The sequence below is a fragment of the Squalius cephalus genome (genome assembly GCF_949319135.1).
Source record: "Squalius cephalus genome assembly, chromosome: 20".
Lineage (NCBI taxonomy): Eukaryota > Metazoa > Chordata > Actinopteri > Cypriniformes > Leuciscidae > Squalius > Squalius cephalus.
In genome coordinates, this window is record NC_137141.1 from 8,931,412 (window position 1) to 8,944,887 (window position 13,476).

General features: G+C 35.7%; 1 protein-coding gene across 3 annotated transcripts in view; it reads right to left on the minus strand.

Moving 5' to 3' along the window:
• kif6 (kinesin family member 6) overlaps positions 1 to 13,476 on the minus strand; it is a 205,045-nt gene that overhangs the window by 125,168 nt on the left and 66,401 nt on the right. For all 3 annotated transcript variants that reach the window (XM_079853582.1, XM_079853583.1, XM_079853581.1), the window contains 3 exons: positions 8,467 to 8,673; positions 5,443 to 5,586; positions 5,234 to 5,320 (listed from right to left, as the gene is read on the minus strand). In XM_079853582.1, coding sequence (XP_079709708.1) covers positions 5,234 to 5,320; positions 5,443 to 5,586; positions 8,467 to 8,673 — 438 coding nt within the window. The remainder of the gene's footprint in view (positions 1 to 5,233; positions 5,321 to 5,442; positions 5,587 to 8,466; positions 8,674 to 13,476) is intronic.

The window sequence follows — 13,476 nt, forward strand, 5'->3', positions numbered from 1 at the left end:
AAGATTGTAATAGTTGTATAGTAGACTTCAGACGCGTCATGCCGAAGGCATTCCCCCCAAAGTATCGAGTATCGATGCAGCGGGAGTTCCCTTTACGAAAGGGAACAGTCATTTTAAATTGTCATAATATTTCACAATATTACTGTTTTTTTTATTATTGTTTTTTATCAAATAAATGCAGCCTTGGAGAGCAGAAGATACTTCTTTTAAAAACATTAAAAAATCTTACTGACCCCAAACTTTTGAACGGTAGTGTAAGTCTCCATGAGACAGTGATACATGATAGATGATGGCTCCGTCTACAGACGTAGATGTACAGTGAATAGATGGATGTGATCTAAATTCACTGAGATTTTGCTGACTTGAAGAGGTTTACCAGAGATAAGTGATTAAATACTGCTGACATTAACTTGTCTCCCTGTGCTAACACTAAGTAGGCAACCTGACGGCTCTGGTGACTCTTGAATGCGCCTTCCCTAAGCTCCAGAAAACAAGTGATTCTGTTGAAGAAAATTGTCAAAGATCTCGTAATGGGATAGAGTGGTTACCAGTGTGCACAAGATGATTTCTCAATGACGGGTAAGATCCTCTTTGGCCTGACAGAGGGCAACCTAAAGCAGAGGGTCACCGCCGCCATTGGGCATCTCCTGATGGGAGGTGTTTTATGTGAGCTGGGTATGAGAGTGGAGCGGATGACTGTCCATCAGCGTTTATGTTCGCGTTTAAAGTCTGTGTAAAGAGAATGGTGTCATCTTAGCAGCCCCTAATTTAATATCAAATGATCGTTGCGACGGAAGCGAATCAATCAAAACTAACTTTAGCTGGAAAATAACTTTATTAAAGAACCGCTATAAAGCCAAAACAATCTCTGTTACCTTAAATTATACGTTTATCTCTGTAAAGCTGCTTTGAAACAATCTCCATTGTTAAAAGCACTATATAAATGAAGATGACTTGACTTGACTGTGAGGCCAGCAGCATCATTAGATCATTAAAGGGGGTGAGCTGTGAGAAGTTAGTCTGACCCAGAAATGTGAGTTCCTCTATACCACTCACCAGAAACCGCATTGCTTGGATGGCTTGTTTTTCATTGTGACAAGTGTCCATAACTCTATGCAACTATGCCAGGGGACAACACCCTGAAGAGAAGAATATTATAGATTAAGAGCTAATGGGAATGAACTTTTAAGAGCCAGCTGAGACCATGAGATGATTGTCATTATTTGTTGTGGAGACAGTAACAAAACATAATTTATATGAGGAACATGATGCTGGTTGCCTTATGGGCAAGGTAAATGTATAGATGTGTTGATATTGAACTAATATGTCTATATCATAGTTTTAACTACTGTAGGTTATTAGACCTGGCATAGTATAATTCCAAGACATGGTGGTGGCTAAACGTGAAGACTGTTTTTAAAGATTAAAAATAACAAAGGTTGAAAGTGAATCCAGCATTTAAACTAAAGATAACCTTAGAAATGTTACTTGTATAACGTATTTTAGATTGTTGTAATGATTCTTATTTGGAAGTTAAAGATTTACATTTTAACATTTGTGAATGGTAAAAAGGTTATTGTAATGAATTTAATATTGCATTTTGTCTAAATTAAAGCATTAAGAAGCTGTTGAAAAGATTATTTGTGCAGTCAGAGAGAGACTGTTTGAGTGGAGACAGGGATGGTGTTATGTCTGACTATTATCTGCTAAAGCTTGAACAAAACAAAGAAATTATATTAGAACCAAAACAACCCAGATGACTTGATAATGAACAGACATTATTTGGAACTGGTTAAGAGACCATGTAAAAGTAGGTAAAACATAAATTTATGAATTTATAGTCATGCATAGTATGAGTGTGTGTATGGTGACTGCATTTTATGTATTGTTTGTGTTAGTTTGGGGTTCTATTGTGTCCTTATTGTGTGTATATTGTGTCATTAACCTCTGGAATGAGTATTTTATCATTACAGATGGGTTAAGTGAAATGACAAACTTTAAAAAAGCTGTTAACTGTAGTGAATCTGATGAAAAGATCATGCAAAACATAAGACAAGCTTTAAATGGATTAGTTATCCAGCTCTGTCTGCTACTTGTAATTATGACTACTTTTGTCATTTATGATGTTGATTTTTCATGTTTCATGATTTTTCATGTTTGTTGTATTTTCATGTTATCAATGTGAAGCTGCTTTGATACAATCTGTATTGTAAAAAGCGCTATATAAATAAAGGTGACTTGACTTGACTTGACTTGACTTGATTTGAATTACTCTCTGGATTAATACGTTTAAGAATATTTATGTAAATTGGAATTGTGAAGTTGAAGATTGAGTCCATTATGGGTTAAAAACAGTTGTCTAAATTCAACTGAGGGTCTAAATGTATTTGTGATCAGAATGATAAATGTAAAATAATAGACTTGACGGCAGAGAAAAAAGTGACAAATTGGCTAAGTCACTATCAAATTATTAAGAGAGCCCAGTCACATTTATGAAAGGCTAGGTGGGTGAACAAAGGAGGAGGATGGGAACATCACTGTTGTGTGACTATCCTTGACTACGTCTGTACACCATGACCTGACCGGATAGACAAAAGACTGGAAAACTGTGAGAATGTGTTGTTTGTAGTTGGCTGTGCCTTCAGAGACAAACCACAGGCTTGTAGTATTAGTCTTAGAGCTGTTGTCCTCAAATTATTATGCTTAAGCAGCTGAGTGTGTGGCTTTAACTGAAGCCTGGAAATTAATGGCAGGGAAATACATGACGATTTAAAAACTATTGTTTTTCGTTTGGGGTTGCTCATGATTTTGGGACATTGTGGAAAATCGAAAAATGTTGAAGTCAGATGGTCGTCCTATTATACCTGCTGGCTTAGTTAGCAATTTAGTTAAATTTGTTGGTTGCTATTTTTTTACCTGATAGGAATTTATATTTGTAAATGTGCAGCGCATACTAACAAAAATATATATATATATATTTTTTTTTATAGGAAATGGTATGGCAGACGCAGCTGAAAAGCTGATGTCACAGAAATAATAGAGATTGTGTGAACCATGTTATCTGAAAGTAACCTTGATTTTTCTGACTCCTTACAGAGCATGCAGTCTTTTAATTAAGACACAGAGAAGTCTGTTTGGAGTGCCATCAACATCAACCAGAGTTGTGTGAACATGATGTAAAGAAATGTCTTCTATCCTATCTAACATTTATGTTTAGGTGAAAGCAGCTCAAGGAAAAGCAGCTGATACACCACTGCACAACATCAAACCGGGAGATTTATGAAGTTATTAGGGGATTATGAATATCTTATGAATATGAAACAAATCAGAGATGCTGTTATACATAATAGATTACTGTTAGATATGTTAACTGCTGAGAAAGGAGGAGTGTGCAAAATGGTGGGATACATCATGTTGTTTTTACATTCCAGACTATAGTGACAAAATAACCAATATTATTGAGAACATGATAATGGCTGCAAAAGAAATACTCAGAAGTGCTATCATTCATTATATCCATTGGTTTGAATGGTTCACCAACCACTGGGGAGGGTGGGAATATTGGATATGACAGAGTACTGATAATGATAGGAGTTTTGGTGTTGATGTGTTATGGTTTGTGGAGAGATGAACCCAATCGCAGACAGTGTGCAATTAACACGGATTTATTCAGACAAAACAGGGAAAACAAAACCCACGATGGGGCAAAACAAGGCTGGTGGGCAAAAACAAAGACTAACTACACTAGACTAAGACTTGACAGATAACTAGACAAATAACTAACAACAGCAACAAGATCAGGACTTTACAAGACAGAATTCTTCACAACATACTCACGGGACGGTTCACACACAGGTAATGTATCACAGGATACACACACTGAGAATCACAACGAAGCGGCACAAGACAGCAAACACAAGGGGATTAAATAGAGAGACTAATGATAAAACAACAGGTGACACAGGTAAAGCAATAATGACAAAACGAGGATAACAAGGGGGCGGGGCAAGAGAATGAGACAACACAAGCACATGGCCCAAACAAAAGGCCATGTGCTTGCACACAAAACATGGGTCTGTCATGATCCTGCCTCAAGAATTAAAGAACGACAAGGACTAGATGGCAGAATCATGACATGATGTGCCTGCCGTGTGTAGTACTATGTTTTTCCAGCTTTAGTGGAGATAATTGTGAAAAGTAGTTTCGTATTATTCCACATATATTATTAGGATCAATCTGATGATGTATGTCGAAAATCAAAGAAATTTGATGATGATACGACCAGCGGAAGTTACAGCGAAATGTATTTCTTGAGATACGTTTTTTTCTATTCTGAACATCTATACTATATCTTGTTTATACTGAGGTGACTGAGGGTCTGATTTAATGTCAGGAGTGCAATAACAGTGTTTATTAATTCAGCCCGGCTTCAGATAAAAATCTTTACTTGCTTGCTTATACTAAAGGGACTATCCCTACAAAGATATAATTTTGTTTGCCACCACACTAATGACAGCTATTTCTATGACTGGATGCCAAGTGGCATCAGAAATACACTTAGGATGCTTTTGTGTTCTTTTTGAATTTTAGTCATTGTATGCTTTTATTTGAAAAAGGAAGAATGCCATAAAGGTTTGGCGCGACATGAGGGTAAGTAAATATTGACAGATCTTTTAAGTATTGCATTAAATGCTTGTATTTGCTTGGAGAAAAGTGAAAACATCTTCCAATTCTTCCTTGGAATGAATTAAAACCTATGAGAGATTTAGAAGAATTAACTTGCATTTTTAATTTAGAAATTTTAGATTTTAGGTCTAGATGAAGAGATACAGTTGGTCTTCCTATCAAAAAACAAACAGACAGAGACAGAGATTTAGCTTGCTCAGATCTGGTTTTTTTTTCTTTCTCTTTTTGCAACTCTCCTGTGGATTCCTATTGAAATGACTGGAATTTACCCGCAACATTTTGGAGAACGATGGTAAATGTGACTGCACCTCAACACCCATACACTTTTATGACAGAAAAAAAAAGAAGAAGAAGGAGAAGAGGAAGAAGAGGAATATCAGTGCAAACACAATAGGGTTCCAGCAATTCCAGGAATTCAACCTACGAATGTCTTATTTATATTTACCCCTGCCTGTTATACTGGGATACAAGAAAATACTCTAACATGTGTAAAATTACACTACCTTTAAAGAAATAAAATAAGGTCAAATGATAATGTAAGACTCACCAGAGCAGGATCCAGTTCTTCATTAAGCAAAGCATCATTCTTAATCAAAGCCACTCTCTGAGCAAAACGACAGGTGGACATAGACTCCTGAGAGGGAAGGAGGGTAGGAGGGGAATCATGTGCATGAGTGATGTGAAGATTTAAAAATAATAATATTGCCTTTCATGCTAATTTTTTTTTTTTTTTTAAATTGAGGTTAAGAGATGTACAGCAATGTTCCTCCTCTCCACAGACACAGTAGCGATCATGGTGGTCATGCAGTTACCACCCAAACTGTCTCTAAGCACAGAGGTCATCATGGAGTTGCGGTAGGGGATGTGGGACCTATGCTTCTCCGACAGGGCTATGATGACCTAAACCAGAAAGGAAATGGAGACCACCAAATTGTAATTTCTATAATATGATTCAAACTCCTTTTAAAACAAAGAAAGGTCATGTCAGTATAAACAGTGTATTCACAATTATTTAAATTATAATATTTTTCAAGTCATAATTTTTGGTTAAGAGTACACCATGGAAGATTCAGGTAAAAATGAACAAAATTTTATTATTGAGTAAATACATGAAAAATCAGTGATAAAAACTGTTTCATTGGCACCATTTATTTTCAATCATGTTAATGGCATATTTTTATGAATGAAGACCAGTATCACTGATATAGCTACTTATGTCTCGATGAAAATGTATTTTTCCAAAATTTGAAACATTTATTAGGCTTAAAAAAAAAACTTTTAATTTAAGTGAACTTAAAACAATCCTCACTTAAACCTATAATAAATGTCATATTTACCTGTACCTTACCTGTCTAACCAATGTGAATTATATAGAAATTGAATACGTTTATAAAACAGTTCGCACTGCATAAATTATAAATGAAAAATAGATTAATCCTTAAGCGTTGAGCAGTTAGTAATTTTCTCTGTTCCCATTGTCCTTTGGTTAACTTTACTAACAGAGAGAATTGCTGTCACTTTAATACCCGCCGCTGCTGACAGGATCTCATTCTCTACTCTTTACTTCCATTTAAGATTGTATTTAACTCATTTGACTGTTCTTGTTGTGAAGATACTCGACAAAACTGACATTTTGGCATAAATGTGTGTGTTATCGTTCAAGCGCGAAAGAGAACTCGATGGCGCGCTGTCGACTGCGATACTGGCGCGCGTCTTTGTGTGTGTGTGTGTGTGTGTGTGTGTGTCAGTGTGTGTTTCAGGAGAACATTCACTGACAGCGCGTTCTCTTTTATCTTCTCGCGCATTGATAGTTTAAAACATTTGCGTGAAGGAGAGCATGATCATATAACCCAAAGGATGACAGAATAAAGAACGGACGCTGCAATAAATATTTAAACACGTTAAAGCTGGACAAAAATTAATCGCATGCGTTTACGTTGTCATACATTGCTGACAGAAAATGCTGCGGTTTAAAGTGGACTCGTTTTCATGGTAGGCCTACACAGAATGTTTTTGTTTTTTTGTAAGCTACACAGAATATTTAATTAAATATTAAAATTAAATAAGTCTGAAGTTACCAAGCAGCAGTTAGCGTTAGCTCAGTTATCAACAGGTGTAGACAGAAAATATGATTATCCTGACCTGAGCTAATTTACTGAATCAACCAACTCACATCTCCTTGTGGGATCAACACTCCTCAACAACGGGATTTTGGAAAGTGTCCCCATAGGAAATTACGCCCGTGGGTAGGACATCATCCCCAAGTTTCATGAACTAGCGCTCCTTTCACCGACAACATATAAATCTCAATCACACTGTATTGCCAGGCCCCGCCCTGCTCCGCTTCTGATAGGCTTGTAACGTTAGTAAGAACTGCGTTCCTTTCATATGATTGGTAGGTGAAATCAATTGACTCGAAAATATTAAACCGCATGCAAGTTCCAATTTATTTATTTATTTTCTTCCTCACGGCCGCACGCCGGAGATCCGGCACGGTGCCGGAATACTTTAAGCCCTGTGTACTTGTAAAAAGAACATCAGTCAATTATCTTGTTTGTGTTCTGGATAATAATTTAAGTGGTGTAAGTATGGCCTGGAAAGTTTTAGGAAAAGTTAATGCTCAAATTAAATTTATAGCTAGATATGCTATTTTTTTTTTTTTTTTTTTTAAATGAAAGTTTAAAGGTTCTTGCTACAGGCCTAGTACAAAGTCAACTTGAGTATGCGTGTTGTTCATGGATAACTGATTTATCTACTATGTGGATGACAAAGTTACAAAGGTCACAAAATAAATTACTGAGTGTAGTTTTAGGATATCATTCTTTTACTCATGTGGATATTTGGACACTTTCAGCAGCTTGGATGGTAACCTATTGAAAGACGGTTAGCATTCCTGAAACTAAAAATGTTACATAAAATAATTAATAATAATTAATATTTTAACTCATATTTCTCTCGGGTTAATCTAAGACATGGACATTATTATAAATAGTATTATAAATTCTAAGTATTATACATTTGAATCTATGTAGCCTAAGTGTAAGACTTTGTGTGGTAATAGGACGTTCAAATATACAGGTGTTTCCATTGGACATTAAGGATTTAACGGATTAATCTAATTGTTGGAAAAAGTAGCTTTTTTCTGGAAAATATATATTTTGTTTTGAAAGTTTTAAGAGCTCTAAAAGCTACTTAAAGGCTATAAAGTTTTTGGAGCGCTAAAGACACACAACCTTACAGCTCGATTTGATCCTTATCATCATTTAATTTTGTATAAACTGTTTATCCACAGATCACAAGACTATGTTGTTCTTACCGTGGAATAAATAATCATTCTAAAAATGAGACAAACTGGCACATAATGAACGAATTTTCAGCATGAATCAGCGACAGTGCCACACGTTGCATTCATTGCAATACCTGCTGTCACGACTCTGTAAAGTGTATTATTAAAAATACATATAACGCAATGTGTTTTTATTTTGCATCAGTATACTCAGCTTTCCAAATTATATATAGGCTACACTACATATATTATTATTTTGCAGTTTGGTTTTATTTCCAGACCAGATAAATGCAGATCTATTCAGATATGGAAATCACAGGCAACTATGGGTTAATCTCAAACCATTCGCAAAAGAGCTGAATGCACAACATGAAACATAAAACAATTCTCCAAGTAACTTGTGATTCTATGCTTCGAACAGAGGTTGTGCCGGAGTGACCAAAATTCCATAGTGCACCTTAAAAAAACATCTGTAACAAAGAAAGTCCTCCTACCTGCTCCAAGTAGTGCAGGGAGAGGTTAATATATTTAGCTTCTGTTAGGATTTGACCTCCCACACCTGTCTTTCCCACTCTTTCAGACCCAGCCAGGTCCACCAGGTGCAGCTTTGAGCACCGTACCGTGGCTGAGCCCACCTCTTTGCTGCACAGGTGAATGGTAAAGATGCAGTGAGACCGTGTAGAAGCCTCGTTCATGGGAGTCTACAAAAAAATGGACATGTAGATAGAGACCAGGGATGAATGAATTACTGTTACATCAGATAACAATAAAATGGTCAAATTACACTGTAAAAAAAAAAAAAATCCTAATTTTACAGAGAATAACTCTAATTTTTTTTGAGTATTTTTCTGTTATTTTAAATTATATTCAAAACTCTGTAAAATTACAAACAATATCTGTAAATTAATTAATTGACTGTTAATTTAAGGATTATATCATTAATTACAAATTACAGTGATTCTTATTTTTTTCACAGGACAATTACTGTATTATTTATACAGTATTTTTCTGTTATTTTAAATTATATTCAAAACTCTGTAAAATTACAAACAATATCTGTAAATTAATTAATTGACTGTTAATTTAAGGATTATATCATTAATTACAAATTACAGTGATTCTTATTTTTTTCACAGGACAATTACTGTATTATTTATACAGTATTTTTCTGTTTTTTTTAAATTACATACAAAGTTGTGTAAAATTACAATCAAATTGTGTAATTAAATATGTAGCTCATTATATTAAAGGTTTATATCCATACTAACAATTTAACATATGTCCTTGTCATTTTAAAGTAAATGTTATTAGTTTTAGATTTAAGTTTATTTTTACATTTAAACTCTGTAATTCTGGATACAAATTTAATGCAAGCAAACTGCACAATTATTGTTAAATTGACCTTGCTGGTCAGACAGCAGGCCAACAGGGTTCATGGTGGAACATATGGTGTGTTTAGGTCCTCCTGGGAAGTTTGTATTCATGAGGTTTTACTATATATTTTTTTATGTTTTAAATTAATTTATGAAGCCACTGTATCATTACATATTCTATTGTTATATTATAATGCTCATATTTTGTGCAGGCATTAGCTTACTTCATTGTAAATAGAAAAGCCTGACAATGTCACTGCTACAGTATAAGTATTGTGGTATTCCTCAATGTTTCTCACTGACACACCATCTTGAGACAAAACAATGGCACTGACATATTTTAAGATAAGTCAGTGCAAGTTGCTTTCAGGTAAAACAGCTGAAATGTGCATTTTAGTCTGGGACTACAGGCTTAAGCCTTACTTGTGAAACCCGGGGTATATGTTGCAACTTGTATAGAATTATGCCAATGTTAGCAAAGTGTTGTGTTGGACAGAGGATTAACCCTAAACCAACAGGTTGTGTAACAGTGCCACACAGGGTGAAAAGCAAGACATTATTAGGCATAAGAGTGTTTCTAAAGGAAAGGTCAATAATTTGTTAAAGTGCAAAAGGGTCATTATGGGTCACATGGATGTAATAATGTCACCCAGAGTGTACCAATCCATTAGTTTTTCATATAGGTCTACATGCAGAATTTTATATGAATACATAGGCAGTGTTTGCTCTGTTTAATATATAATCTGTTTGCTCTGTTAAATTGCTGTTTAGCAGAGCAGTGGTAAATATATGTTGTTATATAAGTTATTTTAAGTTTAATTTTTAATCATACACTGCAATGAAAACACCATTTAACCAATTGAATAAATATAACAGCCAGCCTACAAATACAGCTAAATAAATAGCACGTGTATATTTTTTATTTTAAAAACATGTCATCTTTTCCTGTAATTGCAATGTTACCACACTATTGGCTGTCTCTCTGAGTTGTTTTGAGCATGATTGGTTATTCAGACTGTCATCCAGGAATCTGGCCAATGACAACTATGCGCGCCTTTTACAGGTCAAGTTTGAATACGTCTGTTGGTCAGTGGGTGTGTGCTGCTGCTCGGGATCTTCAGTACTAACATACGTCGGTTCTGTGGCAAATATTGTTTAAAACATGGATTATTTTACATCGGACTGCTACATTTTTATTTTGAGCGAGTTGCGGGATGTAAATGAAGAACAAACAAGGAATATGGACAATGCATTTTAACAACGTGTAACGGACATATTGCAACCTGCAGAAGGTAACGTTAAATAACTTTTTATTTTATAAAAACAATTCAACTACATCAAAATATAGTGTGTTAAATTGAGAATCTAAACGCGATTAGAGCAATATCGATATAAGTGCATGTTTAAAAAAAACAACTCGGCATAGGAACTCTACAATGACTGAGAACATTGTCTCTTTAGACGGAGAGGGACTCGAACCACACTCTTTGACTCTAGAAGAATATGCAAACTAGGCTTTTGAATAGTTGTTGATCGCGGGATACGTTATAACGTTAGGCCTAACGTTACCGATCAGTCATCATAATATGTTTTGGAGTTGGTGAGTACAATTTTGCACGCTTTCGCAAATGTCTCTGTTAGTAAAATGCTAATACACAAATAGCTAATATTGCTGTGTATGTGTGTGTTTCCCTCATGATCCAGGAATTTTGGGAATAAATATGATCCAGCCACATGATCTTCAGATGCGGTGAGTATTGTTATATTAAAATACACGTGAAATAGAGGCAGAACATGTAAACTCTGCTCAAAGGCACACTGGTTCAAACCCTCCAGACAATATTTTACCTATCTTCTTGAGTTTACAGGCCTTGCTGACCCAAAAATTTATGTCCTTTCAAAATGAAAGTATTTTCAAACCTGTATGACTTATGTGAAACACAAGTATGTTGGGAATAAAACAACATTGGAACCCATTGTATGGGAAAACAAAACAAAACAATGAAGGCATTTCTCAAGATATCTTAATTAAGGTTTTACAAAAGAAATTCGTACAGTTTTGGAACAACATGGAGTAAATAAAGAGAGAACTCTATTTTTTGGATGAGCTGTTCTTTTAAGGACATGATGTTCCCAGGGTCCTTTGCTAAATTAACCTTGGTTTTTATTATAGTAAAAGTTTAGAAACCATGTTTTTATGGTGGATTGATTACAATACTTTATTACCATTTGGTTAGTATAGCAAAACTCTGGTTAATGTTAGTAAGGGTTCTCCAGATTTATATAACACTTAAGGAACACATTAAAAAATGGTCCTATGTCACCCTGATCAATAGTCTGTTAACACACAGGTAATAATTAACACACTTTTAAATTTTATTTTATTTTTTAAATATTTTTTAGATCAAGCATTGGAACAATGTTTACGGAGCAGAACAAGCACCAACAGAGAAACAAGCCCATCATTCAGTAGTAAGTGTCCACTGCAGTATATAAAACAAAAAAACGTATCTCTTTTTTTTCTTCCTCGTGCCATCCCAGATGTATATCTGACTTTCTTTCCACAGAGATTTTTTGAAAAATGATCCATTTATTGTAAGCCAATATAATGCAAGTGCATGCTCCAGAAACTAGGCTACATGCAGCCTACAAACAGCCTGCTGTGTTGTTCACACAGGAAGTTTTCTGCACTTATCATATGAGCTTTACAATGCTCTTGGATTATTGTCAGGATGTGTGTTTGGACTTTTTTGACCTTCAGCATTTTGTTGTCTATTCACTTTTTCTAAAATTTGTGTTCATCTGAAGAAAGAAAATCATATACCTTTCGGTCGGCATAAGGGAGAGTAAATGAGGGGAGAATCCCCTTCCACAAATGCGTTAGCAAAGGGTACATGCGATGGTAAATTAACTGAAGTAATTTTATCTTATAGTAATTTTATTTTATATTTATGGTAATGTGACCTAGGATGGCAAGTCCCAGTGATTCATTTTAAAACTAGATATGGTGGAAGAGTTCAATTTAACAGAATAATTTGAGTTCTTTGTTTGGGTTTGCTATATTACACACATTTTCATCATACATTTCATATAAAGTTCCATAGGTAAAACTATTAATAGATACGTTAAATGTAACTACCTGCAGGGTTCAAAGAAAAGACGTCAAGAACACACAAACTTAGGTACTTTACACAACAACGATGTACTAAAAACAGAAAAGTTTTTCTTTGTATGGATGACAACGTTATTAAAGGGGTGATGAACTGAGAAATCAAATTTTCCTTGAGCTTTTGACATATAAGAGGTCATCATACTATAAGAATATCCTGTAAGTTTCAGAACTGAAAACTTCCTTGTTAGTCCAATAAAAGCTTTTATTGACACCAGGCACAGCGAACGACAGGTTTTTCAAAGTGGGGATCTATGACGTCAAAGGGTATCAAACACCGCCTCCGCAGAAGAAGATCAACACCTACTTCAACACTGCCTGTTCAGCCCCGCCCACCGATTCGCGCATTACATGAAACTCATTATAATATGCAAAACTGTTATCCAATCATAGCAGTGGGTGTTTACTTCCAAGTCTTCAATGCGGCACGCCCATAAAAACCGAGCGTTTCAGGAGCTAGGTGTCAGGCTTCCTGGGTGGATGAAGTAGGAGGCGAACTCGAAGATGAAGAAACTGGTTTTAATTCTTAATTATCAACGAATACACACAACAGGGAACGTGTGCTCAGAGCAAGATAAACACTGACATTAACATTAACATTGACCGACACAGAGAACTGAAAGACAGGAACTTAAATACACAGATGACAACGAGTGAAGACAGGTGACGGTGATGAAGAACAATGACTAATAACTAAACACAGGTGACAGAGATGATGATGATGAAGACCAGGTGCAGGTGATGATGACTGGGAACTCTGGGAAGTGTAGTGCAGACAGGACGATGACAGACGGTGAATGTGACATTACTCCCCCCTCCCGGTAGGCGCGTCCTCGCGCCGTAGAAAGACCAAAGGGGTGGGAGGGTGGGCGCCCTGGAGGCTGACGGGGAAGACAAGGCAAGGGAGACAAGGCAGGAAGCCTCCAGGGCGGAGCAGACTGTGGGTGTGGTCACGGTGGAGC